The sequence below is a fragment of the Tympanuchus pallidicinctus genome, unplaced genomic scaffold (genome assembly GCF_026119805.1).
Source record: "Tympanuchus pallidicinctus isolate F22 unplaced genomic scaffold, pur_lepc_1.0 scaffold16, whole genome shotgun sequence".
Lineage (NCBI taxonomy): Eukaryota > Metazoa > Chordata > Aves > Galliformes > Phasianidae > Tympanuchus > Tympanuchus pallidicinctus.
The window spans coordinates 26,150,225-26,176,352 of record NW_026294679.1 but is presented as its reverse complement, the minus strand read 5'-3'; the positions used below and the strand labels follow the sequence as shown (position 1 = coordinate 26,176,352).

Sequence of the window (26,128 nt, the reverse complement as noted above, 5' to 3'; positions counted from 1 at the left end):
CCTGAACTGCCAGGCAGAACTTGCTGTGCTCACTGGAAAGGACGTGCAAGTCAGTATATTTCAAAGGAAAAAAAAAGCCATGAACAGAGGACACGTCCAGAAGGGCAAAAAGCACTTCTTCCTTTAACCACTGCTTTTGCAGATGAGATGTCTAGGAGAGAAACAGACAGCATCTGCTGCCACCAGGTCCCATCTGGAGAGGCAAGAGATGGGAAAACATGCTCCCTGGTTGGGCCCTGGATGTCAATTCCTGTTTGCCTTCTTCCAACAAATATACTACAGCGCTTCATCCCCAAACCTCTACAACTTGTACCATTTCTTCAGCACATCAGCACAATCCTCTCCCCAGATTCTAACAGCCACTCATCAAGTTGTGCAAGCTCAATTCTGCAAAATTACCAAGTTCTGAGGTGTTGGGAGGGCTGCCTCTGCTACTGCAGCAAACAGTCCCAACCCTGCTCCATACTGATAAGAGCTCCAGGGATCTTAAACCCATGTCTAGCAATATCAAGGTGTTTTTGATGTACAACTCCCAGTTTTTGTCGTGATGCCTGATATTCAATGAACCTTTGGGACCTACACAGCTGAGGACATCATGTTAAAGTTATTCTTCAAAAGCAATGCCTGGTTTATAAGGCAGCTTGCAGGTGAAATCCTGAAGAGTGACGTAGCTTGACAGCAGCATTACGTGAGGTTTCTGAAACCTCATAAAAAGCCACAGCAGAATTGTGAACTGTTCCCTTCTGCGGATGCCACACGGCCTCAGCTTCCCACTTGCAGAAGCCGTAGGTGAGGAAAGAGCTGCAGAGGTGCCCCCAGAGGCACCCATTGGTGCTCAGGGAACTTGCTAGAGCTGCAGGAGAAACCTCTGCGCTGTACAGCGGGCGGCTGATTCCAGCCCCCTTCCCTTGCAGGTTTCTCACCCATTTCAAGTCCATACCCGTCCCTGTTTTGCTTTTTGCCACATGCAAATCCCACCCAGCTCTTTCACTTTCTACTCACTGAGACAAGATGTTACTAATTCAGTCTCCCTCCATCACAGAACTGACAGTATTTGCTGCTGTTACATCGCTCATTTTGCTGTGCCTTACGCCTTCTTCCCAGGCAGTGCCTTATCTCAGGGGAAGGCAGGTTTTACCTTGCCTGCCTGCTAACAGAGGAATGCCCCCGACAGCCCACAGGCAGTTCTACTTGTATGCAATTAGGATACTGACTGAGAATGACACACACACAAGTATGTTTAGCAGCGACTCCCCTGAGGCCCACAGGGTGAGGATGACAACACTCCCATGGCTGTCAGTTCCTGCCGAGCTCACAGAACAGCTTCACCCCCTGCCCATGGGATCCCCTTGGCCATCCCGGAGCACCAGCGGGGCAGGAGCACAGGACCAGGGCTGACCTGCTCTCAGCTGCCCCCATCCTGTCCTCGTGCAGAGCCCCCAGCTCACGCTCTGCACACACAAGCCCCAGGCCCTGTCATCCCTGCTTATCGGAACATCTCCAGGATGTCGTACTACCTGCAGCAGGTTATTATACAATGTATAATCCTGCTGTTAAATCAAGATAATGCAGCTATAGAAAAAAAAACAACATTATAATAACCTGTTCTACTATGAGCAATTTTTGCATTTAGTCTAAACTGACTCAAGCAGTGCTATCTTTCAATTTATCACTACAGTATTTTGCAAATTTGGGTATCACGAAACTAAGACCAGAGAGGCATCCCTGGAGGAGGACTGTGACAAAGGATGACTCAGTACAGAGCCACAGAAAGGGTGGAATCTTTCAAAAGAACAACTACAAAGCCATTGTTTCAGCTAGGAATGCTTGCCAGAGAGCTGAGGGCTTCTTGTCACAAGCACTGGAGAAAGAAAGAGATCCCCTATTGGTACAGCTAAGAAAGATACAAACCTACCAAGCAAGACTCAAGGTATATTCAAGGACATATCCATACAGAGACCAGTCCAATGCTATTGCTTTTTGGTTTGTTTTTAAAGGAAGCAAAAGGAACAGTTTATGCTACCATAAAATACCAACAACAAATTAAGCCAGATGCAAATCCACAGAAGCTGGAAAGACAACAAAAAAATCTGAACAACCTCTGCCACATTCGAGCTGAAAAATTCTAGGGCAGCAGTCAGAAACATGAGACAAGAAACCCAACTGGTTCCAGGATGAAAGTGTCTGACTACACCGCACAGCAATCACAGGCAAATGGGCTCTCTACCTCCATGCACTGGCCTCATTTCCTCTGTTCCACAACATTGCAGATGAGCAAATAAAAATAAAAATGTTAATTTACCACCAAATTTACTATCAACTGTTACCCAGTTTTAGCTATTAAAGATTCATTATGTGCATGTAAATCTAAAACACTTAACATGTAAACCTGAAATGATTAACATGTAAACTTAACCTGGTACATATTCTTGTTCAGACTTATTTTTAAGTGTTTAAATGCATTTTGTATGTGTGAAGTGTTGGTACTGATCCCTAAGGTCAGTATTTATACATCTTTATATAGAGCAGCATATACGTACATGAAAGAACACGATGCTTTCATTTCCTCCTACGTGGCAGATTCGCAGGAACTTACTGAAGATGAAAAGGTTCTCAGCTTCACCCACTAAGGTTTTAAAAACACCATGTTATTAACTCCTTGGTGCCAGAAGCTAGAGCATTACCACTTCAAAAGCAATCTGGAGTTTGAAGCCAAGGAGATAAAGATAACAGTGGTCTTATTTTTGGCTCTGAAACCTACAGACTGCAGTGAAGCCTGGAACAGTCTTGTTTTGTATTGTGTGCCTTATATAAATGCCTCGTGCTTGATAAAACAATTTTCTCTGTATGTTTATGATTCTCTGTGGGTTCCCCTTTCAGTCTTGTATCTGGGATGATCTCCCTTGTTTCAAGAGATCAGAGTAAGGTTAATGGAGAATACAATACAAATCCTACTGACTCTGGGAATACAAATCACTACAGCCTAACAAAGCTAAGAATACCAACAAGCCAGACATTCTTTCACCCCTCTGTAAAGGCTTAAAATCACCAGCCCCTGAACATAGCATGGGGAAAGGCAATCTGCAACCCAACATCTGATAATTTGGGTTCTCTCACTTTCTTCGGCACAAACAAATCCACACAGATCATCTGGCACATCTTTGGCACAAACAAACCCACAACATACCATCACATGAAGCCCACCTAAAGAGAAAGACGACAGAGGAAACTAGTCTGGGAAAGGGACTTCTTGCTTTCCAAGGCCAGTAAGACTGGGGACTTGACATTAGTCACTGCTATGTCATTTTCTTATTTTTAGTTTTTAAGCACAGAAAACTACATTGCATCAGCATAGCAAGCCCTGCTCCCTCTGTGCTCCAAAGAGATGGTGGCTGGAAGCTGCTCTGCAGATCAGCAACCAAACAGCGCTGCCTTCAGAAAGGCCTGACCTTGCTTGAACCCAAGAGCAGATCACTGATAAACCATTAACAGCAAGATGGTTTACAACCCCTACTGCAGGATGAGGACGCTCCTCACTCCTTGATTGTCAGCCACCTAATTGTGGTGGTTGGCAGACAGGAAAGCAGCAACGGAGCAGGCACCACTTCCTGTTTTAACAGGACAAAATTAACAGGGGAAGGAACAACCAAGGAGAATCATCTGGTGAAAAATTCTTTGGTGACAAAAATAGCAAAGTAAGAAAATGTATGTGCTGAGGACTAAAGCTTGCTACATAAATCCATATATTGTTTCTCCAGAGGTGCTCTATTGGTAATACTTATTACAGAACTGCAAATAGGATCAGACTAGCTGCTGCCAAAATTAAACTGCTGCTTCTTTCTGATGGCAAGGAAAGCTGCTGCAGTCAGCTGCTGCTGACTGATGTATCTTCTGTGTACAAAGGAACTTACGGTGCAGTGGAAAACCATCACCCAAATTCTGCTGCAGAACCACCTTGCTAATTACACCTAAGCTTTCTCCACAGTTCCCCTGTGGCTGAAGGCAGAAAACAAGAAGACACCTGACATCCACATATTCCTCTGTTTGGGTTCCTTCCCTGCCTCTCCAGGGCTAAATTAACCTTGGGTTTACCTAGCCCAAGTAAATCTAAGGTAGGTCAGGGAAGTTAACCTAACATTGTCTTAACTAGCACCAGTTTATTTAGAAAATTTGCAAATGAAATGACACGTGGAAAAGGGGGGTTTACTAATAATCTGAACACTCTTTCATTTCGAAGGAAAAATCAAACAGTTTACATATCAAGTGCTGAAATTCTTCGCTAGTAGCAGCTATCTGTACAAGCTGGTAAAGTTTATAGAGCATTCCTATGCAGTAATAGCTGCCAGTAAGAGAATAAAATCTGAATTATTTTATGATATTGATGTTATTTAATCCTGCATGTCTTCTAACGTGAGTACTTTACCTGATGAAGGGCTCCTGCTGGTAGAATAATAGCATCACCAAGAAACTGAATAACCGTACAGGTTTTTACACCGTATTCCTCCAGAAGTCTTTGGCGAAGTTTTTTGTTCACATACCAACTCTGATCACGAATTGGATCGTGCTCTGGTAAAACTTCTAAGCCTTGCTCTTTTGCTATCTGTAAGTACAGAAAAGATCTCAAAGTGACTTTTAAAAGAAGCTGAACATTTGCAGGTTACCTACAAAAACAGTACCATTCACGATTGACATTAAAAAAAATAAAAATACTTCCTGACACAGTGGTACTGCAACAACCATTTCTTATTAAGTTAAACACAGGGGAACAAGCATCACCTTAAAAAATTGCTAATTAATGAATCATAGTGACTACAGAAAAAAAATAAGACATATTCAATCCATCCATCATAACTAGAAGTGCCTCTTCTGTTTTAAGTCTGCTGCTCCCAGACTTTCACGATGTCCCTTAGTTGCTCTGGTAGAAGAAACTACAAATAACATCCATTATCCACCTATTCCATTGCATTCACCGGTCTGTTCACCACAGCCACTCCCAGCTCTCTTTGCCAAACTGAAAGGCCATCGTCTACTTCACGAGCGTCACATTTTTGAATAAGCAGAAAAGATTGGATGTATAATTCATAGCCTCCTGGAATTAGCTGTGTTTTTGTTCACTAGTGCTCACTTTCTCCCACAGTTCATTGTGTCAAAGAGCAAATGTTCGGGTCACCAGAGACAGCTCCCGTGGGACTGAAACCCAGGCACACAGTCCAAGAGAATCTTTCTGCTACATTTCTTACATGTTCCCCACTTGCAGTAGAGACACTGGCCTCCAGCTCATTTACAGAGCCCTTTAGTTTAGGCAGCTAAAACTCATCAAATTACTGCCACAGTAGAAGAGAAAAAGCTTCTTTTGTAGATTTCTCCCATGACCAACTGCTTCAGTGATATTTTGGTATTTCTAGGTCATCCATCAAGACTATCTTCTAGAACACAAAAACATGCTCAAGGCAGGGCTCAGAAAACTGCCTCCAACATGGCATCTCTGTGTAACGGCACTGATTGCTGCCAGCAGGCCAGTGGCAGACATTCATCCTACGTTTTGAGACAGAACGTGAGAGGTTCTAAGTTGGCTCTGACTTGCTCATCACATGCTGCATAAATAAGATCTGCACAGTAGCTAATGTTGCAGAATTCTGCCCTTGTGTATATTATCCCCATTGCTTTCCTCTTCACTAAGAGATGAGGAATGTTGTTCTTTGTCTGAGCTAATGAAGGCTAGTGCTTATGAAGACTGGTAAGCTGCTGGGCTGTAGGAGCTGGTTTGTTTTTATTGGGACTGTTCACAAGTATTCCAGCATCTGATAACAACTATTTCAGAAAAGGGTTACTATGAAAACTAGAAATTAAAAAAAAAAAAAAAAAAAGAAAAAGCAGCACATTAGAAAAGAGTTAAAAGTAATCTCCACGTTCTCCTGTAAATCTAACCTTTTGCAGAAATTCTCTGATCTTGTCAGCATCTTTGCCAGCATAAATATGCCATAAAGCACCAGGTAATTCACTTGAATCTTTTAACCGCTTCCTTAAGAGGTCATCCAAATCTTCTTCTTCAAATTTCTTCAGTACTCCTAAGGTTTGACAAAAAATTTTTTGAGGAGTGAAACAGTGGCAGAGCTGAAACAAAACATCTTTTCCAACTTCTCGTGTGAGACCACGCAGATGAAAGTTTGGCAAATACAACAAAAGCACCCGGATGACCTTTCTCTTCTTTTTCTGTACTCAGGAAGTCAGCAGAACACACGTGCTGTAATTATCTTTAATCCTACATTTAGTCTTTCAACTCTTTTTTACCTCTCTTGAATTTTACAAAACACATCTGCCTACTTGAAATATTCTCCTCCCCGAAATAAACAAGCATGGCTTGGACCAGAAAGATAGAAGATAAGAAGTTTTTTTTTTCTGCAGTTAGTGGTTGTTTCTTCAATACCATTCAGCAGCACAGCTAGTCAAGAATCAAGACTTCTCATGTGCTAAGTTTTGCTCCGGGCATTTACAAGGCAAATAAAAGACAGCAAACCCTAGACTGCACTTCTGTTAGTCAGACCCATAACCCACATTTGCCTATTATGGAACCAGAAAACAACAGAGTAAGGAGAGGAAACAAAACTACTTCTGTGATTGAAGGACTTCCACATCAGCAATGAACCTCATACAGAAGACTGACGTACACTAATTTAAGCTCCCCAATGATGAAAAATGACATCACAGCCCAGACTGAATGGGCAAACAGTGCATTCAAAGGGAGCACTGAGGATTTGGCAAATACATCTCCCTGACATAAGTGTTAGAAGTAGCTGTTACTAAGAACGTCCTTTATCTTGCACTTCCATTAGGCCTGACAGCCCCAGCTCAGGAATGGTACAGCACTTACACACAGTACCAATAATAACAACAGTAATAATACAAGTCTGAAGACTTTCAAATACAATTCCATAATTCAAAAATGGCAATGTATTTTAGATAGAATTAATCTGTGGACAAATCTTCCATGAGACAAAGAATCTCCCACATTTGGGCAAGTGCTTCAGGCACTTCAAAAAAGCAGCGTCAGTTTAAAAAGCAACTTATCACTCCACCTATTCACACCTCTTACAATGAGCTGCCTTTACCTGACTTGGAAAGCACTCCGTTTCCTTTCGCTATGCCAACATAAACAAGGATGTTCACTACATCCGAAACTTCTATATGGAGATTTGTAGTTCCTATATCATGATCTTTAGTAGCAGCCACACCTATGTTACAAGATAAAAATTTGAGGTAAAATTAAGATCAATATGAAGAATATATAGGAAACCCCCCAAAAGAAAAATAAATTTTAGTTCTAAGAGATATGTTTACTCAAAATGAATGAAAACAAAGTCTTACAGCAGCATTACATATCACTATCACAGTTCAGTTCTTCACATCCACACCTTGATTGCTATCTTAAAGGATATACGGATATTTTTTTTTTAATATCACAGTCCTCATAAATCACAACTATTTTCTTGTGCCATTAAAACAATTTGTAGGACAGATTTGTAGGACAGAATTGAACAAGTCTGCGAAAGAAGGGGCAGCTGGCAAAGATCTGAGGGAAACAATATTTTCTGAACAGATTTTTGAGTGCACAGTGTACAATATGGATAAAAATGACGATAAAAGTTTTGCCATTTGTTTATGACTGGGATTATAAACACTAATACTTCATGAAGTATTTTCTCATATGGAATTGCTGAAGGTGAGAGCTCTGTGTTAAAGTCACTAACCATTTACATGCATTAGGAGACTAACAAACAGCACAAGAGAAGATGAAAAGAAAGGCAGAAGAATATAAACTCATGTTTCTGATGTACATGAGGCACTGTTAGTAAGTGAGTCAGTAAAGGATTTCTTCAACATTCAGTCAGTAATTATCCTCCAATCATGCTCAGATTTTTATCAAGCAATATGAAACAACATTCTGCAATGATAAGGGAAGAGCTAACTGCTACAATTCTAGGGCACACTCACCATATGCACTGCATAGTCTGGGTCCCAAATCTGGACGGACAAAAAACCCTGGCAGATGAGAAGCCAAATTTAATTTCCCTTCTGGACTACAATATTCAGGCAAGGGTAAACTTTTCAGTAAGTCTTCATATCTGAAGAAAGGGAAAAAATTATGAATTCGTGTCATTTACATGTAGAGATAAAAATCAACAGAAACTAGAATATCTGAATATTAAATATTAAAAACTCAAATACCTTGCTGGCATCATAGCCTTGAAATCTTCACCAGAAGGCCAATCTTTCAATTTCAGTAGAGCTGATTCTCCATTTTTTACTTTCTGCCGTTCTGCAAGTAACAAAGGAATTACTAAGAATGAGGATACTGCAGGTGTTCTACTTTATTCAATGAAAACATTGCTTGTAACATTAACCTGCTTATGCAAGACTTCACACATAAAAGAGGGGATTATTAAGTCAGAGATTCAAGAAAAAACACAAAACAAACTCAACCAGGTAAGGAACCAGTTATGCTGTTTGGTTTCTTAATAACATCTAACCTAGGAAATTGTGTGTTAGTGTATCTCAAATTCTGCGAAGGTACAAAACACAAGCTTTCATTATACTTACTCCCTTTAAATAGATTAGCTAGAGCTTTCTTTTAAATTAAATTTCCTTCAAAGCCTCAAGATCGATAAAGTTTATTATTAACTGTTTCTAACACTGACTGTGTTTAGAGTCTATGGAATAATATATTCAAAATAACATACTTGAAACGTCTTCAAAACCATCCCAGAACTCTTTGACGTTGGTGTTTGAAATAATACTGTCTTTGCAGTTCAAGATATCAGCTTGCTGGTTTCCAAAATCTAGACTAATGGACTCAGCTTTCCACAGGCTGAAGTTCATTTTCTTATGCATACCAGACACTAGAACAGGCTGTGTAGAGAAAAAAAGAACAAAAGTACTTATTCTTTCTGGAGAAAACACATCCTTCAATTAAATTGTAATACAAATGCTTCTGAAAGATGCACTGAAGGCTCTGGTTGTACTGAGCTGCTATCAAAACTTCCAACCATACCCAAGGCATCAAACAGATTTTTGATGGTTTTATCTCTGTAACAGTAATTCTTTCTTGATTACTAGCAGTTTATTTCAGTTTGAACTACATAAGGTACATGCCTGGCATAATAGCTGACTAACTTTTGCCCACTGCACTAAAATGTGATAACACCACATTTGCAAACACAGAGACAAGCAAACTTTGTGCTGTAACATAACTCCTTCACCATACTTCATACTGAGGTCATCTTACAGGCAGAACTGCCCAATACCTACCCTCCCTTGTTTCCAGCACTCTTTGAAGAGCTTCCAGTTGTTGCTGTTTTTATGGTCTCTGAGCCACAAAACATGTTTATCACAGATCCAAGAATACTGAATATCACTGTACAACTTATTGCCATCATCCTGAATACATTTTCTGTCTTCCTTTGGCTCATCTTTTACTTCAGATTTTACATTCATCTTTGGTGCTCTATTTGGCGGAATCTTGTTTTCTACCACTGAAGCAATGATATCATCAAGAATGTTTGGCATAGTCCTTCCACTCTTGCTACTCTATTAGAAAACAAACAGAAGTGTGTTTTAAAAATGTGAAAACAAATAGAATTGTGACTCTTTCCCCCCTGCAGCAGAATGACAACATTTCATAATCACTGAAAAGCTTACAGCTATCTACTTCCTTTGTGGGTAGTTGCAAACATTCTTACCTGGAACAGGTTAGAAATACACAGGTAAAACAAAACTCAAACTATCATAACCTCCCTTTATTTTGCCAAGCAAATGTTTTATTTAACTCCACAAACATTTTCTTCATAGCATGTACCAATTATGTGCATCTATATATACACACACATTACATTCAAGTAAATATGTGTGCACACATTTATATACGCATAACTGTCAGCTCGTTCAGGAAATCTGTACTGAATTTTTAATTACAAATTACTATCTAAAGCAATACACCTATCAGACTGCTGGAATTACAATATACCAGAACAAATATTGCACATTTTCAAACCCCAAAGGAAAAACCCATGCACTTACTGCTGTTCCCGTAGAGTAAACCGGAGCAAAAGCAATACCAGCATCTGTAGAACCCAGACGCAGTTTGCCTGCTGTTGTTGTTAACAGATCTCGTAAGGTTGAGCCCTGCTCATTGTTCTGAGATGCAGTAGGGGAGCTTTTACAGTTTTGGGACTCCAAACTGTCCTGGTCTTTCTCCTCCTTCGAATGTTTTCCAGAAGGACACTCTTTGTTTTCTAAAACAAAAATAATCACTGGGAGTTTACACTGCTGCATGCAGACACCGTTATGCTGCATTTTATAGCGGTGGTTAAAATGCTGTAGCACTGGAGCACCAGAAAACGCAACAGGGAATGAACGCGATCCTCCAAAGCGCAAACACTGCAACCATGAAAACGCCTTCCTCAGCACCTCGGACACACAGCTGAGTATCTGTCACAAATGAAAGATGCTCTGGCTGGAAATACTGCCCCATTACACATGCATTCTGCTAGCAGTTCTTCTGGCAATTGATTTTGATACCAGTGGGAGAAAGTTTCTAGATTAAAATTATGGAGAAAAACAGTATCATCTTTTCTTCTTGCTAATCAAGAAATAGAGTGAACTATTCCTAATGAATTGAATTACTTATTCCTGGCGCCTCAAAATCATGCATGTGGTAAGACAACATGAAACCCGTACCTTTCTTTTCTTCTCTGGCTTTCTGCTCTGCAAGATCAGCTAACCAATGCAGCGGTGACTGGGATTCGGGCGGCGTTAGCTTGCTGTCTGTGCTGACATCGCTCCTCGGACTTGCATTGCCGTTTGTCTCAGACTTCGGAGGGGTATTCTGCTGCTGAGACTCAGGCATGCACAGAGAAATTTTATTACTGTGATTAAGGACATTCTGCAAAACCTGTAAAGAACAAATTTAAGTGTATAACTTTGCTTTAACGCACACAGAAGACAACGACAGCACCTAACCACTGCGTATGCAAATTGAAACGCCACTGACACCGCTCAGATGTAAAAATCCACATGTACCAGACAGACTGCTGTGCATGCACACACATTTTAGACTCACCTGAGACACACCGTTCATTGCTGGGAGCTTGCCAGCTTGCATGTTTTGCTTGCTAGTACACTGACAGTGGGATTTTATTTCAAATTTGTCTCTAATATTGTGCATAGCATCCAGAAGATCTGTCAAAACTAGAGAACAATTGAGAAGAAAACGATCAGCATTTGTGAGTTGTTTTGCTGCCCTTTGTATAGTACACACACTTGCAGAGTTGAAAATGCTACCTGCATATCTTTTAAAAACTTCCATTTAGCTTTTTTTTAATAGCTGAACACTCAAAAATACTGTATAAGGACCGTCCAATCTACCACGAAAGTCACACTGGAAGAGATGAGACCTTTAACTAAGTAAGTGCATTCTACTCTCTTGTGTATTTTGAACTCCCCTCCGTATTCCTCACATGGCTCAGAGCAGGCCAGTCAGTCACCCAGCACTGGTCAGCAGGCACATCACTGCTTCATTCAATAAAACTGCCCAACTACAGACTGAAGTGAGCCATGTCTGGACAAAAAAAAAATTAGGATGTGATCATGTACTGTAAGTTTGTTTGGTAACAGATATGCACAGAACAAAAAAGCAGAGGGCATGCAGGCAGGCTTCACTGTGCCAGATGAGCGGTTCATTCACAGTTTAAAATTAAAGCCAGTTTCAGAACAGAACCTGTTCTGGGGAATGACACAATCTGAATATATTATAGAATCCAACCAACCTTTATTTTTACCTGAACTAACATGCAACAAATCATTAAAAAAAACAACTGTGCCTGTATTTCCAGCTTAAAATAACTTGGCAATTTATTTAACATGCTTAAAGGTACATTTGGGTTTTCATCTCCTTGCTCTGTATCAGTGCTACTGAAGATCACAGAGACAGTTGTGCAACGACCGCATCTAACCACACTTCTGCATGAAACTTGTTTTAGAATTACTGCCAGTTTTTCATTAATCACAAGCTCCCTCACTGCTTTCTGCCTGATGATGCTCAAGCAGACATCCATCTTTTGTGAATCCATCTGTGAATCTTTTATTTCTTCTTCAGGGGCAAGGAGAGACAAAAAAACCAAACTACACAGTATAAAAGTATAAAAACAAACTGCACAGAGATAAATGAATAGCGAGAAACAAAGCTCTGAAGAATTGGTGCCACACAATGCTCTTTGTTGGCACTGTTCTGAAACTTTCTTTTAACACTGAAGTTAAGATTTACTAGCACATTCTGGCTGCTTTATTCTGCTTTGGAAAGGTACCAACCAGCCTCAGCAAATGCCCTGAGTGCCCTCACTGCCTGTCCCCCAAACCTTTTCAGAAACCCATCAGCCTACAGCTCCTCCTCTCATCACCACTTTCAGCAGACCAGAACCACTTGCCTTCCTGCAAAGATGTGACACAGCTGGCAGGTTTCTAAATGGAAAACGGGAATTTTCAAGAAACCACTCTGGTCTGTCTTCACAGAAGGATCTGAGAATAAAAAACACCATCCTGCTTGTTTACAGGTGGCCTTACCAGAGCCTGGGATAATCTGTGTTGGCATCAGGTGCTTGTGATCATGAGGCTGGCCCTTCACACACTTCATCCAGGCGTACAGTTCCTTATCTGTAAAGCAATCCCAACTGTTTTACTTTGCTTAAATGATACACAGAGATAATGTATTCTGATTGTTTTTATCTAGAAACACTGTTCTCTATACACTGTAAAAGCCTTTTGCACTGGTATTCTGTGTGACAGATATTTGCATTCAACATCTTCTCAAAATAAGGAAAAGAACAAGCAGTTTTACAGTACTACTGAAATCTGAAGTAGCCAGGTTAGTAACACAGACCCTCATCAACAACTTCAGAGCCTCAAAGTATACCCACTTTATATGTAGGGAGCAGCCAACTGTAAGGCAGCGACTCAGAGAGGGCCAACCAAGCCAGAAAGATCAACTGACAGGTGAGTAAGTTCTGATTCGGGCAAACACACTGCCACATCAAAGTTACTGGTGGCACAAAGGAGAGGGAAGTTGCATCACAGATTTCTGTCAGATTAAAGCAACCATAAAACCACATCCTGTGTGTGCTGGTTGAAAATCATCTGGGGCATGAGCCAGTGAGAGAGAGATTCTCTGTCCCAGCCAGAAAAAAAGGTGCAGCGTAAAGACAACAGAGAAAGAATGAGAGTGAGAAATGTCTGGCCAGGCAGCCAGTCACCAATCTGCTACGGGATTTTGGGCCGCAAAAGGAACACAGTTTCTCTCTCCATTGCCAGCCTTACATCCCACCCACAGAACCTCTACTTTTCAGAGACGCTTCAAAACTTTTCACCAGTTTGCTCTGCTTTTTGTAATTAGCAGCACAAGCTGAATACACCAGAAGATGCATTTAGCATACTCAGAGCATTATTTTTTGCACTGTAATGTACAGAGCCTACCAGATGTTCCTTGCACACAAGCATTCAATCCGTTAGCTATTTTCTTGTTTCTGCAACTTGTAACGCATTGAAATATAAAACTGAACATGAATATAAATCCAAACCACAGCCACATGTATCCAGCTAACGTATTTTATCACTAGAATGCCATAACGTGGCACTCCACTTGAGGGTGCCAGGAACCATACGAAGGTGAAAACAGACACACAATCATTCATGTTCTAAAGTAATAAGAAAAGTCATTGATAGATACTTAAATATTGAACACTTGAACCTCTAACATTCCTGCTGAAGCAGTGGGAAACCAGTGTATTCTCCATTACATTTAGCAACTGTAAAAACAACTACCAGTTCCAGGAAAAATGCTGTAATATAAAGTGGTATTATACAGAGAAGGGTGGGTGGTTCTCAGCTTTGAAAGGCTGCCAAAGTAAAGGTCTACACTAACCCTGCAGTATCATGAGAAGTAAAGCTGCAGAGAGGGAGGATATACTTCTGCTTCTGCCTGTAATGCTGTGATGAACAGCAAAGAGAAATGCTTCCCTGCTGAAAGACTGAAGCCTGCTTCTGTACCCTGTTTTTTTAAACTTTGAAGAGGTTTTACTAACATTTTCCTGGCTGGATAACACGTGCTATAAAAAGCCTCTGATTGCATGTTCCCACTAGGGTAAATAATATTCAGAGTATATCCCAAGCCACACCAGACAAATGCACACATATGTGCACACGCGGCCTTAAGCCAGTTAAGAGCTGCTGGAGCAGCTTCCCATACTTCAAGCATTAACGACTGTTCTCAGTGTTGGAAAACACCAGCGTTCATTCCCCAGAAACTTCGATGACAATCTCAGAGCATTTCTTAGAACCACAGCGTTGGAGGCTCCTCGCTGACAGCCAAGGACAAAGCAGATGAGAATCTCCAAACTTACTAAAGATTTGCCATCTAATACTTGCACACTATTTTACTAACGTTTCACATATGTGACATTAAGTTGCTATGACAAACATGGAAATGCTTCTCAGAACAGCATTATACTTGAATCTTTCTCTGGCACAGCGTCTCACCACAGGATTGTGCCAGGGCACGATGCCTGCCATCCAGGGAAGGCAGCCCTTCCCAACAACCAGCCTGAGCAGCCATGTCATGGCAGAGAGCTGATGTCCAGACCCACCTTCCAAGACCATCCCCAACTCAGCTGCAATCAGGCTGGGTTGCTCAGAAATCGGTCAGTCCTGTTGCACCTTACCATGCATTAAGGTGGACGTTTCCATTAAAGCACAGGAATTAGATCAAACTGAGTATGTGGAGGCTGCTGAATTTTAAAACCTCCATTAATACTCATTTTAAATACGCGGTGGACTATTTTTTCCTGTCTTGCATTTCAGTAATAAGAAAGTAGGCTAAGTCAGTATGACAATCCATGTACTTCTGAAGAGAAAACTCCAGAAAGCATTGACACCAAGCCCTAACAGCAGGGAGCTATCATAGAACAGGAGGTAAGAGAGTTCTGCAGCTGGAGAACCAGATTCATCCCTGAGGAGCAGGCACAAGCAATATCCAAGGTGATGCTCACAAGACAAAGGAAAAGTGGATAAAGACCTAAAGCAGCCCCTCATCAGTTGCCTTCTGAATGATTCTATGTTTACTTACCAAAAAAGAAAAAAAGAGGAGAAATTAACAGACACCAAAACACAGAAGTACTAACTTCATGTTTTACAGAAAGTCAGTTACACTTAATGGATCAGCAGCTTTGCAACAAATGAGAACAAACAGCAGATACAACACTCTGGTTCACAAAGAACTGACCTCTAGAACTTTTTCTTTCCTTCGCCTTGTAACAATCTAGGCAGACCACAAATCCACATTTTTGGCAGACCCAGTGAATGTTAAATAATGTGGCTTCACATGCATCACACATCTCACGGACTCCTCTCACTGCTCTCTTCCATGCAATTTTGGCTGAAATACAAAATAAGCAGAATAAAAGGACGGAAATTTAAATGCAAAGCACAGAATGAATGGTCTTAATAAATGAAGCATTTGTGATTTTCCCCTCAGATGCAACCAGGCGTGGAGAAGGAAAGTGATCCTTCATAAATAGGCCACCAACGTTTATTCCCTTAGCTGCATCACACGACATCCCCATCAATGCTTGTGTCAAGACACTACAAAGAGGTTAAAGCATTCAAAACCAAAGACTAAAATAACACAGAAAGAATATTCCCTCTCATCATATGTGCACTGCAAGTATGATGAAGGACTTCTTTAAAACATACCCTTAACTCCCAAGAAATGAAAGGTGGGTTTTCACCTTGTTGCCTACAGGATACATTTAATCTCAAGACAGCTGAGCTGGCAAGGCGGTTGCTAAGGCAGGTGCCTGCCCTGGGCACCAGGAGGGAACTCCCTGCAGCTCCACAGCCCACTGAGGAAGGCTCCTGACCCGTCCCCATGTATTCCCATAGAAAGCAAGTGCTCAGAAGGAGGCAGAACATCACAGCAAGTGCAAATGCTTCAATAAAACTGCAGAACGCAGAGAACAAAGAATCTGAGAGTCCCTTACCGTCTTTTTTCACCCAGGACATGGCTGTTTTCTCGGATGTTACCAACTGACAAAACTTGTCCCCTATGATATCTAAAATATATTTACAAGTTTCCAGGTCCAGTTCATCATCTTCATAGTTTTCATGTGTCCATAAACTCAGTGCCTCATCATCATACTGATCAGGAGAGGAGAAACCATCTATCCTAACCACTCCATTTTTACTGAAAGATAACCTACAAATGAAAACAAACAGTTTAACTGCATGCGTCATTACATTCTGTGGCTCACTTTACTTACTACTTTACCTTATGTCTTAAAACAAGTAAACGTTCTCTGTTTTACCATTCTGTCATATTTCCCACTTTAAAAAATGAATTTTGCCACAAAAAATGGTTTTAAAATGAACAGCAAGGAGATATGAAACTTTTCAGGCAGACCACATACTGGATTCAGTTCACTATTCATTCTCCCTCTGTAACATTTATTACTGCTTTAAAATGGCAGACAGAAAAGTTGTCTTTTTTGTTTGCCTAAAGTTTGGGTCCACCCAGACCTCGCCTTTAGTTTTTACAGCATCTAGGACAGCAATCACTCAGTGACTCTATTTTACAGCGCTTCCAATCCTACTGCTCTCAACCTCAGAAAACAGGAGTCAGAACACCACCGAAGTCTATCGAGGCAGGAAAAATCACCAATACAAGATGACATTTTTGTGTCAGCTAATTTCCCACCATTAAAATAACAAAAGGTTTTCCTGTGATCCTATTCAACACCACCTGACTAGCCATGCCTATATTTAGCCTATTTTAAGCAGTCAGTTACTCTATCTCGCCTAATACAACAAACATGTATGATTATTATAATGCTTAAGGAATAACACAGCAATGTCAGTAAAACAGTCCCAAATTCAGAAGAACAAAAAACACGATATTCAGATGTGCATAGAAGAAAAGAGGAGCATTCAGTTACAATAATGACTACCAACAGCAGAGGAAGCCTCATTTACAATTTGGTTCCTACTATCTAAACAATGAAAATAATTAAAAAGCTGTAAAATATACCACATTAAATTCAAAACATTTGTACTTTACATTCCATGACAGCATTTGAAAACGCTGGCAGAGTTTTATTACTGATGTTGTCTCTTTCACGCAGGAGAAGCAGCTCACAGTCTATCACTGCCACACTGGGAAGCAAATATTCTTATGCCAATGTATTCTGAGTCCAACCTTAAAACAAACCCTTTCAGGACTACTGACTTTTCTAACTATAGCGTTGTTCCAAAAAGTTAAAACTCCATCTGGGGAACAGCAATGTCCTTTCCAACACACGCTGGATCTGTATCACCAGCAGAGCCCACATCCGAATTAATGCCGTTCAGACCCGTGCTGACAGTTGTGCTGCTGTGCCATGCGTGCTACGCTGCATTCCTCCTGATCTAGGAGGCTCCTTGGTTTGCCAGAATTGGGAAAAGGGAGGGCACAACTCCTCTGTCCTCAGACAACTCCCATAAGGCCTTAAGCAGCGTTCCCACCACCTACTGGCACAAGAACAATTACGAATGAGCACAACCCTGCGGTTGTACAACTTGTCCAGAGCGACTGAAGGCTGCCTTTTGAAAATGCCACTTCAAATGTCAGACACCTGTGTGATGGTGATGCGCTCCATCTTCTGCCTGCCTAAGGTACACCGGGCAGCTGTTCTCATGACCGCTGTAAAAGCTTCAAATAGAAGCACAGTCAATCCAGAAAAGAAGCAAGAAATATACATGTAAATACCACATCGTTTATCAGGCAAAGTGAGCCGGAAAAATCAGACAAGCTTTCAAGAACAAAAGCCCTTTGTCATTATCATTTTCAAAAGTTAAGAACACCAGAGATCAGCAAACAGCCGCTCTTACCGTCGAAAGTAGTAAAATCTACAGAACACCGGCGAGTGAGTTGGTTCTTCACCCTTCTTGCTTCTTATTAACCTACATTCTCTGCATTTTTGCAAATTTGGTCCAATTTCAGAGCAAGAATCGTCCTGTAAGAAGGACTCTCCTGTTTGCTTCAGCTTCTTCACTTTGCGCCAATCCTTTAACACCGAGCGAGGTATTCCAGCTGCAAAAGTGAGAGGGGTTTCAGATGAGGCACAGGCAGCCCTCGTACTCGGAGCACGCTCAGATCAGCCAGCATTCTGCACTACTACGTGTGCATCTCTGACACCCATAACATACTGCACCATCACGGCCATTTTCTCCCCTGTCAGCACAAGTCTAAAAACTTAAACACACGGCCTTCTTCTACGTTAAGTATGCCATTCACAAAGGATTCCACTAAAGCCATTTGCAATATCTCCCTCTTAAAAATGCACAAGGTAATACAGTACTTCAAGAAAAGAAAGGTTTGCATTTTGTTTCAAGTGAAAATGCGTTCAAGGCAACAACGCAATGAATGAAAGCATTAAAAAATGTAAAAATCCTATTTCTTTAGAATTTGTTGTAAGCTGAGAATTCCAGAAGAGCAGTTCTAAACCCATATAGCTCACCTGAGCTCAGTGAGTAAGGAAGCACAGAATCCCTTCACTCTCTTTCAAATATGTCAGCTGCGGAAAACGAGAAGAAACATCCCACTTTTGGCTGAGCAGATCTGCCCATCTACCACTTTCAATTGAGTAAGACGTGTAATTCTCACATAAGCATTTTGAAACTGAATCCTTCTGTTATTTAACCAGGGTTTCGATGTAATGACTTTTCTAAGCAGCGCCAGTTTCCACCTGCAGATAGATAGCAGTATCTGTCCTTTAATCTACCACTGCTCTTGAAAGTTCACGTCCTGTGAGCACAGATCTGGTGCAGGATGGCAGAGGCGAGTGTGCTAACTTTGGACTTGGTACCTGAGTTCAGATCACTATTTTGCCACAGACTTCGTGTACAAACACTGCAGGTGACAGACTCTATGCCTCAGTTCATTGCCCACAAAATACACTGACTCACCCGAGGAGCACAAAGGTAACTGGACTAAAACTCGAGAGTAAAAGGCCAAAGTACAGTTTGCTAGTCCATGAAAAACATTTACTGCCTTGGATCCAGAGATGCTGGGAATCATCTGGTAGCTGCCAGACTCCAGGCTCTGTGGGCAGGCACTTGGAGGACCCCCAGCACTCGCAGGACTACAACATTCCTGCTTTGCAGGAGGGAGCCTTGCAGCCCGCCGCTCCCAGCGGTCTGGCTTGCACACAGCTCCCACAGCTTTCAGCAGTGGCACAGGGACAACGCGGCCTTCAGCCCTGGCAGCATCCACATACCACCCACGTGGTGACTGCCACCGAGCCCCCGTGCTGCAGCAGTTCTGTTCAGCCACCTGCAGGGGCCCAGGCAGCTGACCCCCATGGCCTTCCCCTTCCTGCAGGCTCCACGCCAAGTACGGTTTGGGATGAATCTTTGGGGAAAGCCCTCTTTGTCAGAAAAGCTCTGACAGTCCCTCAAACTGTAATGACGCTGACCCAAGACATCTGACAGAACTATCAAAACGCTGATTGATTAACAGGTCACGTCTAAGAAGGACTGTGGGTCTATCCAGGTATCATGAGAAGTAGGTAAGCTCACAAGGCTGCTATCATGGGATAGAGCCACAATGTTAAGGTACAGTATACAGCCTGTGCTACTGACAGCACAGCAGAACACCCAAAGCTCCTGTCCATTTTTGGACCTGCATTCCAGGAAACAACTCCATAACGTACCGCCATACATTGCTTTCACAGTTTCGTAACCCCAGTCGGGACAAGAAGACACTGCTTTCCCTTAAGTTATCTAATGAACCTTTCCACAACAAACCATTAAAAAAATCTTTTGCAACAATACAAAGGTTATCAAGACCTAACATGTCACATGTGTGTCTACAGTTCACTTTAAAGAGAAAAAAAAAAAAAAGAAGGGAAACCAGGACTTAGAGACATTTAAAAGGCGTGTTCTCTTATCATCCCTTTAGTTGGAAGAAAAAACAAGAACAAGAGATGCACTAATACCATTGCTGGACCCAAGCCAAAATACCTCAGACAGATTGCAACATTGCCAGGACAAGGCACAGCTTAGGCAGCAAGTGTTCTCAGATACAAGAAGAGTAACTTTATACACCAGGCAGTGAAAAGCCAAGGAATGTAATTACACGGAGCAGTGCTCATTTTCTTACTAACTGTACTTCAAAATTCTTGCAAAAAGTAATTTAGCTGTAGACTTTCTCATGCTCACCAGAACAAAGACAAAAGAATACTCCTTAGAGAAGAATAAATTAGGATAAAAAACAGGGTTGAGTTCTTGAATAAAATCCCGCCCGCTGACAGACCAGTTTCTCTTTTTGAGATAAATCCAGTTACAATCTGGTATGTGAAACATCATTACATATAAATTGAAATTCCCATTTCCCTACATTTCCTTAAACAAGAGCACCACACAATCAATACGCATTCTTGTCAGGAGTGTGAACTGACTCTCCCTCAGAGCTTTATTAGATTAACCAAATTGTAACAGCGGCATCAGGCTCTCAAGGAACTGCCTGCGGCTTTCTGATCAAAGGACAAATTAAAGTTCAACAATGGACAATCTCCACCTCCAGTACTACTCTAAAAATAAACGCAGCAGAGCTTTTAGACACACCAAAAAATCAGTACAAGGTGCATAGCTAACTATATGCATCAGTCTGTTCCAGTATGACAGCATAAACCAGTTTGTTTACGGCTTATTTTTAGGCCAAGAACCAGTTTGTACACATATGCATAAAAATGCTGAACTTCTTACACCGGGATATTTCAGAGGGCCCCAAGCCTGATAAACCCAAAGTGTGCTTTTTCACAAGCACGCTCATTCACTCTTTTCCCAGGTACCGCACGTACCTCACAGACCCTCCAGGATTAACACTGCCACAGTTTACACGAGTTTGTCTTTTCCAGAGCAGATTAATATACTCACTGCTGTTACTGCCGCTCTGCAACTTCAGCTTGCTTTTTTCTTTGGCACTCCTGCTAAGAACACCATTTGGTTTTACTTCTTCCTCCGCATCACCCTTTTTCCTCTGCAAATCGTTTTGCTTCTTTTTGTAAGTTGGCTTGGGCTGCCGCTTAGTCCTTTGCTCTGACTTGCTCTCGCTTTCATCAGAGTCTCCGCTTTCAGAGCCAGACTCGTAAGTTCGTTTTGCTTTTCTTCTAGGGTGCTTATCTTCCTTCACAAACTTATCCGCCAAGATTTTACTATCGATGTTATTTTGCAAATCATTTGATGTAGAAGCTATTAAATTGACGGTACATGGCTTAATAATTTCTGAAACGCTGTTCCCTGAATTCTCTTTTTTATTAGTGTTTTTATCCTCCTCTGAATGTCTTGTCAGCCAAGCCTTTTTCAGTTTAGTGTGGTAGTTTGGCTGACTCGCCTGGGAAGCTTGCCCACTGCCTACAGAGTTTGCTTTGTTTATTGTATTACAGACGATAGCACTGTCTAGGGAGAGAGAGGTTGAAAACGTCTGATTTTTCACAGAGCTGGACTCGGTCTCGCTGGGGTTACTACTTTTGAACTGAGCTGCGGCCAACGCCGCCTTGTGCTTTTTCAAATGGACGAAGTCGGCAGAGGTGGAGAACCCCGGGCCGGGCTGCGCAGCGCTGCCTGCCTTGCCAGGGACGGGTGCAGCTGGCGCCGGAGTGCTGCCCTTGCGCTCCTGGGCCGGTGCTGCCGCCTGACCTGCAGCTCTCGAGCCGGCACTCTCCAGCGGCGTGCAGGCCAGGGCTGTGCTTGATGAGGAATAAGTCACTTCTGAGCTGCCCCAGCTCAACACGCTGGTAGTTGTGGCCGCAGATGTGGTCACGTCCATTTTGGTACTGCAGATCATAGCTGTGGTAGGGGTGACAGAACGAGCAACAGTGCCTTGCGAGACAGCTGGAAATTTCTTTTCATACTGTGTGCGAGCGCTGTCTGAGTTCATATTTGGCAGAATGACTCTTCCAGTCTCCCTGGCTTCCGCTGTTTTCAGGCAATCTGCTTGATTTGTCACAGCTGAAGATCTCTCACTGACTCGATCTTTGGAAGCTGACTGCACCGCTGCTACACTCTCGTATTTCGTGCTCGAAGGAGGACGCACAATAACAGATGCCGTGGCGGACTGTGACTTTCCACTCGCTCTCTCAGCATGCCAGTCCACTTTTTCACTAGCGGCGGCGTTGTTAGACTTCCACACTTCTGATAAATTCTGTTCAGAAGAGCCCTTGTAAACAGTCTGAGCTTCCTTAGGTTCAGGTACTAAAGTTGGCGGTTTCTGCAGTTCCTGTATCTTACCACCACCAGCATTAACAGGTTGAACGGGGGTCAGAGTGGGAGGCGAAAGGCTGCTGTAGCTGCTTTCCTTCTTCTCCAGGTTCTGGTGCACAGGGGGGTGAAACACGGGCGCTCTGTGCAAGGCAGGCATGCTTCGGAGTGCATTTGAAGACGAGACTGACAACTGAGTAGGGCTCCTGCTGTCATTTCTAAAAGAACCAACCGAGTGAGACTGCACGGACTGTGAGAGCTGCTCAGGGACCTTGCTCACAGAGCCTTCGCTCTCAGGTTGATGCTTAATTAAAGGGGGAGGCTTCGAGAGAGAAGAAACGTAAGAAGGAAGAGACTGGGGACTGGCTGCTGTTGAAGGACAATTAGTTTGCTTATCAACATATGCGCTCGAAGCTTCCTTGGACGGGTAAGACCTTGGTGGTTCATTCACCACGCTATTAGACAAGGTGGTGAAGTAGTTACTCTGTGGTAAACTCTGGGGAACCGAATGCTTCATTTTGTACAGTTCTGACACAGAGCGTTCTGCATCTTTGTCATACTTTACTGAATGGCTTTTGGGACTTGAAGATAAGGATGTTACCCTGGAATAGTTCTCTCTCTCTCCCTCCAGCGCCTTCATTTTAGCTGTAAAAGGAGCAACTTCAATACTTTCTTGGAGTATTCGCCTGTGTTCTTCTTTGTATTTGCTCAGTCGCTCCCCTGTCTCCTGTGGCGGCCTTGGCAGCTGGTTCAACATTGGATCTGCAAAATGTCTGTGCATATGGCTCTCCTTTGCTGCCTGTGCTCTGCTTTGCTCCAGCTCTGTCTTTATCGGCGCAGCCGTAGCAGAACGTAAAGGTTCAATAAATGCTTTCCTCTCCAATTCTCTGTTTAAAAAAGGTCATACAGACACAGTTTAGTCTAAAGTATCACTACAAGCTAAACAGAAGACTTTTCTTCCCGTGCTCTGAACAAAGTTATCTATTAGCACAAAATAATCTTTTATTAGGCAGTTTTTCGAAAGTCATCAGATGACTCAGGAATTCAAGTACCATTAAAAGTCAACAGAGCAGAGTCTATTTTGCAGCACGCTGACAAACTTTTCCCTATCACAGGCATCCACGTTTGCAAACAAACTAAAACAAATCTAGAAGACAATGTCAGCTGCTGAAACGTACCCTCCTGTCCTGCGCTCTTTTTACAGCATGCACAGAGCAGGGACTGTTCAGCCTGGACAAGAGGAGGCTCTGAGGGGATCTTTTCAAAGTCTATAAATAGCTGAAGGGAGAGGGCAAAGACAATGGAGCCTGGCACTTTTCAGTGTTGTCTTGTGGCAAGAGACTGTGGCGAGCTGGGGGTCAGCCTCTTCTCCCACGTAACTAGAGATAGGTCTAGAGGGAATGGCCTCAAGTGGCACCAGGGGAGACTCAGTTTGGACGTTAGGAAAAATTTCTTCTCCAAAAGACTGGCTGGGTGCTGGAATGGGCCCAGGGAAGCAACTGAGTCACCATCAGTGGAAGCGTTCAAGAAACACGTAGATGCTGTACTGAGGGATGTGGTTAAGGGGAAAATAGCGGTGATCGGTGGATGGCTGGACTGAATGATCTCAGAGGTCATTTCCCACCTTGGTGATTCTAGGTTCTAAGCAGTGACAAGAGGCAGTGAGCAAAAACTGGAGCACTGGAGGTTTCTACTGAACACCAGAAAGTGCTTCTGCCTTATGCAGGTGTCACAGCTCTTGCACAGGCTGCCTGGAGTGGCTGTGGAGTCTCCTCTGTGGAGACCTTCCAAAGTCACCTGGACGTGGTCCTGGGCATACCTGCTCTTGGGTGACCCTGCTGGAGCAGAGTGGAAACAGAGACAGAGGGTGCCACCACCCTCAGGCATGCTGTGATACTGGGAGTTAGAACAACAGTGAACTTACTCCTTGTGATGCTCTACTATGCTTTTGGACAGTGGTGGGCTAGAATGTGTTGCCAGTTTGAGAGGCCGAAGGGGTTCTGCACTGGATGGTCGCACAGGAATGTGACTCAGCAATCCAAGGCTGTCAGCTGAGGTCACAGGGGTGGGCTGGTGTAACCACGGGCTGGGAGTATTCTGTTAACAACAACACAGAAAAAGTCAGATTTCAAGGAAATCACGGGATCTTCAGCACAGTACCACAAGAGGTTCCATATCCAGTCTAACGATGAGTACAGTGAAATATTTTATTTCAGCATCAAATCAAATTCAGCAAATAAAATTTAACATTTTAAATGACTTTATGATCAACTGGAACATCTGATTATATTTCTCCCTAGACTTCCAGCATAAAAAATAATTCACATCTATCAGAAGCATTCTTGGAACAGTTTACTATTTAAATATTCATCAGGAATTGTTAATTTACAGAATAGTTAATTTACAGAATAGCATCACAAGTTCCTTCCTCAAAATCAACAAGCCAATGACAGCCTGACAGCATGTAAGTTCAGTTACTAATAAGACACCCATGAGGCGCTCAGTATCTTGCAAGAAGTGCCACTTCTGAAGGACAAACAAGGTTCAGTACTTCTGGAAAACAACTATATAACAAGTCTCTGAAAAGGGTCACTGACAAATAAGCAGAGCAGTGTCACAGTGCCTTGCTACCTGTGTAGCAAGGTGAACAATACAAGCATCTCTTTTCTGGTTGATTCCTCTCCTCCCCCTCCAGATGATTAAGTATGATAATCTCAATTAATCTGCTTTATGTTGCCACATATTTTTATACATCATAATCTCATAATCAGCATACTATTAAATCATAGGCATATACATTTTTGCAGTATGGTAATTGCAGAGAATGCACAATTTTATACTGTATACCTAAATGCATCTGGCAATGCCAATCAGCTTCTGCTTGTGCATCTTTTCTGAAAGTTGTTGAACAGCTCTGCAAAATGGACCACATTTTGAGAGCTCTCAGGCTCCTTCCCCTCTCCCATTCGAGGCCTCCTTAGGAAAAATATGTGCAGACTTGCAGCCTGGGCAGAAAGGGAAAACACTCTTCTGGGGAACGCTGGTCAAGTGTCAGGGATGAGCCCGGAAGAAGGGAGGGGGACAGAAAGCAGAGCTCCCATGCACACTCCAAAGTCTCTCAGTACAGTTCCACCACTCACTCCTGGAGCTGCCCAGCACATCTCCCTTCTTTGCTCCCCATCAGTACATCCCTCTCCTTCTCCCCAGCCTTGCTGACTACCAGAAGAGAAACGCTGCAGTAAAGGGCAGCAAAGCTCTCATGACACAGACGGACACAGAGTACAAAATAGATCTGCAGGTGCTACAGCTTTGAAGTTATTGTTTCTAGACTTTTGAATATTTAAAGCAACCATCAGGGTTTTGCACAAGTCTGAGTGCACACACTTGTTGGGCCAGGAGTTCCCATGCTGTGGCGAGTTCCCACAAATTGCCTGTAAGCCGTGGTACAGTATTATGCAAAAAGACTCACCACCTTCTCCCTAGAGGAGCTGGGGAACATCTGCCCTAGCACCAAGCATTGCCCAAACAGCCTCACAACTCCACCTGCAACCAGCTGTGGCCCAACCCAAGGACCTGCAGCCTTCCTTCCGCAGCACAGCTCCCCCCGCACCAAGGGTGGCTGCTGCTATTGCTCCAGCTGCAGTACAGAACCCTTCCTCCCTTCATGGCATCCATGCAAACTCTTACTGGAAACACCCATTCTGAGGTTCTAAGACATATTTAAAAAAGGCCTCCAGTGCCCGAGCCAGAAGACAAGTCACCACAAGACAATTGCCACATATCAACATAATTA

At 42.6% G+C, this 26,128-nt stretch overlaps 1 protein-coding gene across 3 annotated transcripts in view; it reads right to left on the bottom strand.

Moving 5' to 3' along the window:
- JMJD1C (jumonji domain containing 1C) overlaps nt 1-26,128 on the bottom strand; it is a 146,246-nt gene that overhangs the window by 1,737 nt on the left and 118,381 nt on the right. For all 3 annotated transcript variants that reach the window (XM_052676596.1, XM_052676597.1, XM_052676598.1), the window contains 16 exons: nt 24,260-24,432; nt 21,013-23,222; nt 17,965-18,166; nt 16,083-16,297; nt 15,326-15,478; nt 12,616-12,705; nt 11,117-11,244; nt 10,735-10,948; nt 10,075-10,289; nt 9,307-9,585; nt 8,739-8,907; nt 8,227-8,317; nt 7,993-8,123; nt 7,110-7,232; nt 5,929-6,068; nt 4,424-4,600 (listed from right to left, as the gene is read on the bottom strand). In XM_052676596.1, coding sequence (XP_052532556.1) covers nt 4,424-4,600; nt 5,929-6,068; nt 7,110-7,232; nt 7,993-8,123; nt 8,227-8,317; nt 8,739-8,907; nt 9,307-9,585; nt 10,075-10,289; nt 10,735-10,948; nt 11,117-11,244; nt 12,616-12,705; nt 15,326-15,478; nt 16,083-16,297; nt 17,965-18,166; nt 21,013-23,222; nt 24,260-24,432 — 4,710 coding nt within the window. The remainder of the gene's footprint in view (nt 1-4,423; nt 4,601-5,928; nt 6,069-7,109; nt 7,233-7,992; nt 8,124-8,226; nt 8,318-8,738; nt 8,908-9,306; nt 9,586-10,074; nt 10,290-10,734; nt 10,949-11,116; nt 11,245-12,615; nt 12,706-15,325; nt 15,479-16,082; nt 16,298-17,964; nt 18,167-21,012; nt 23,223-24,259; nt 24,433-26,128) is intronic.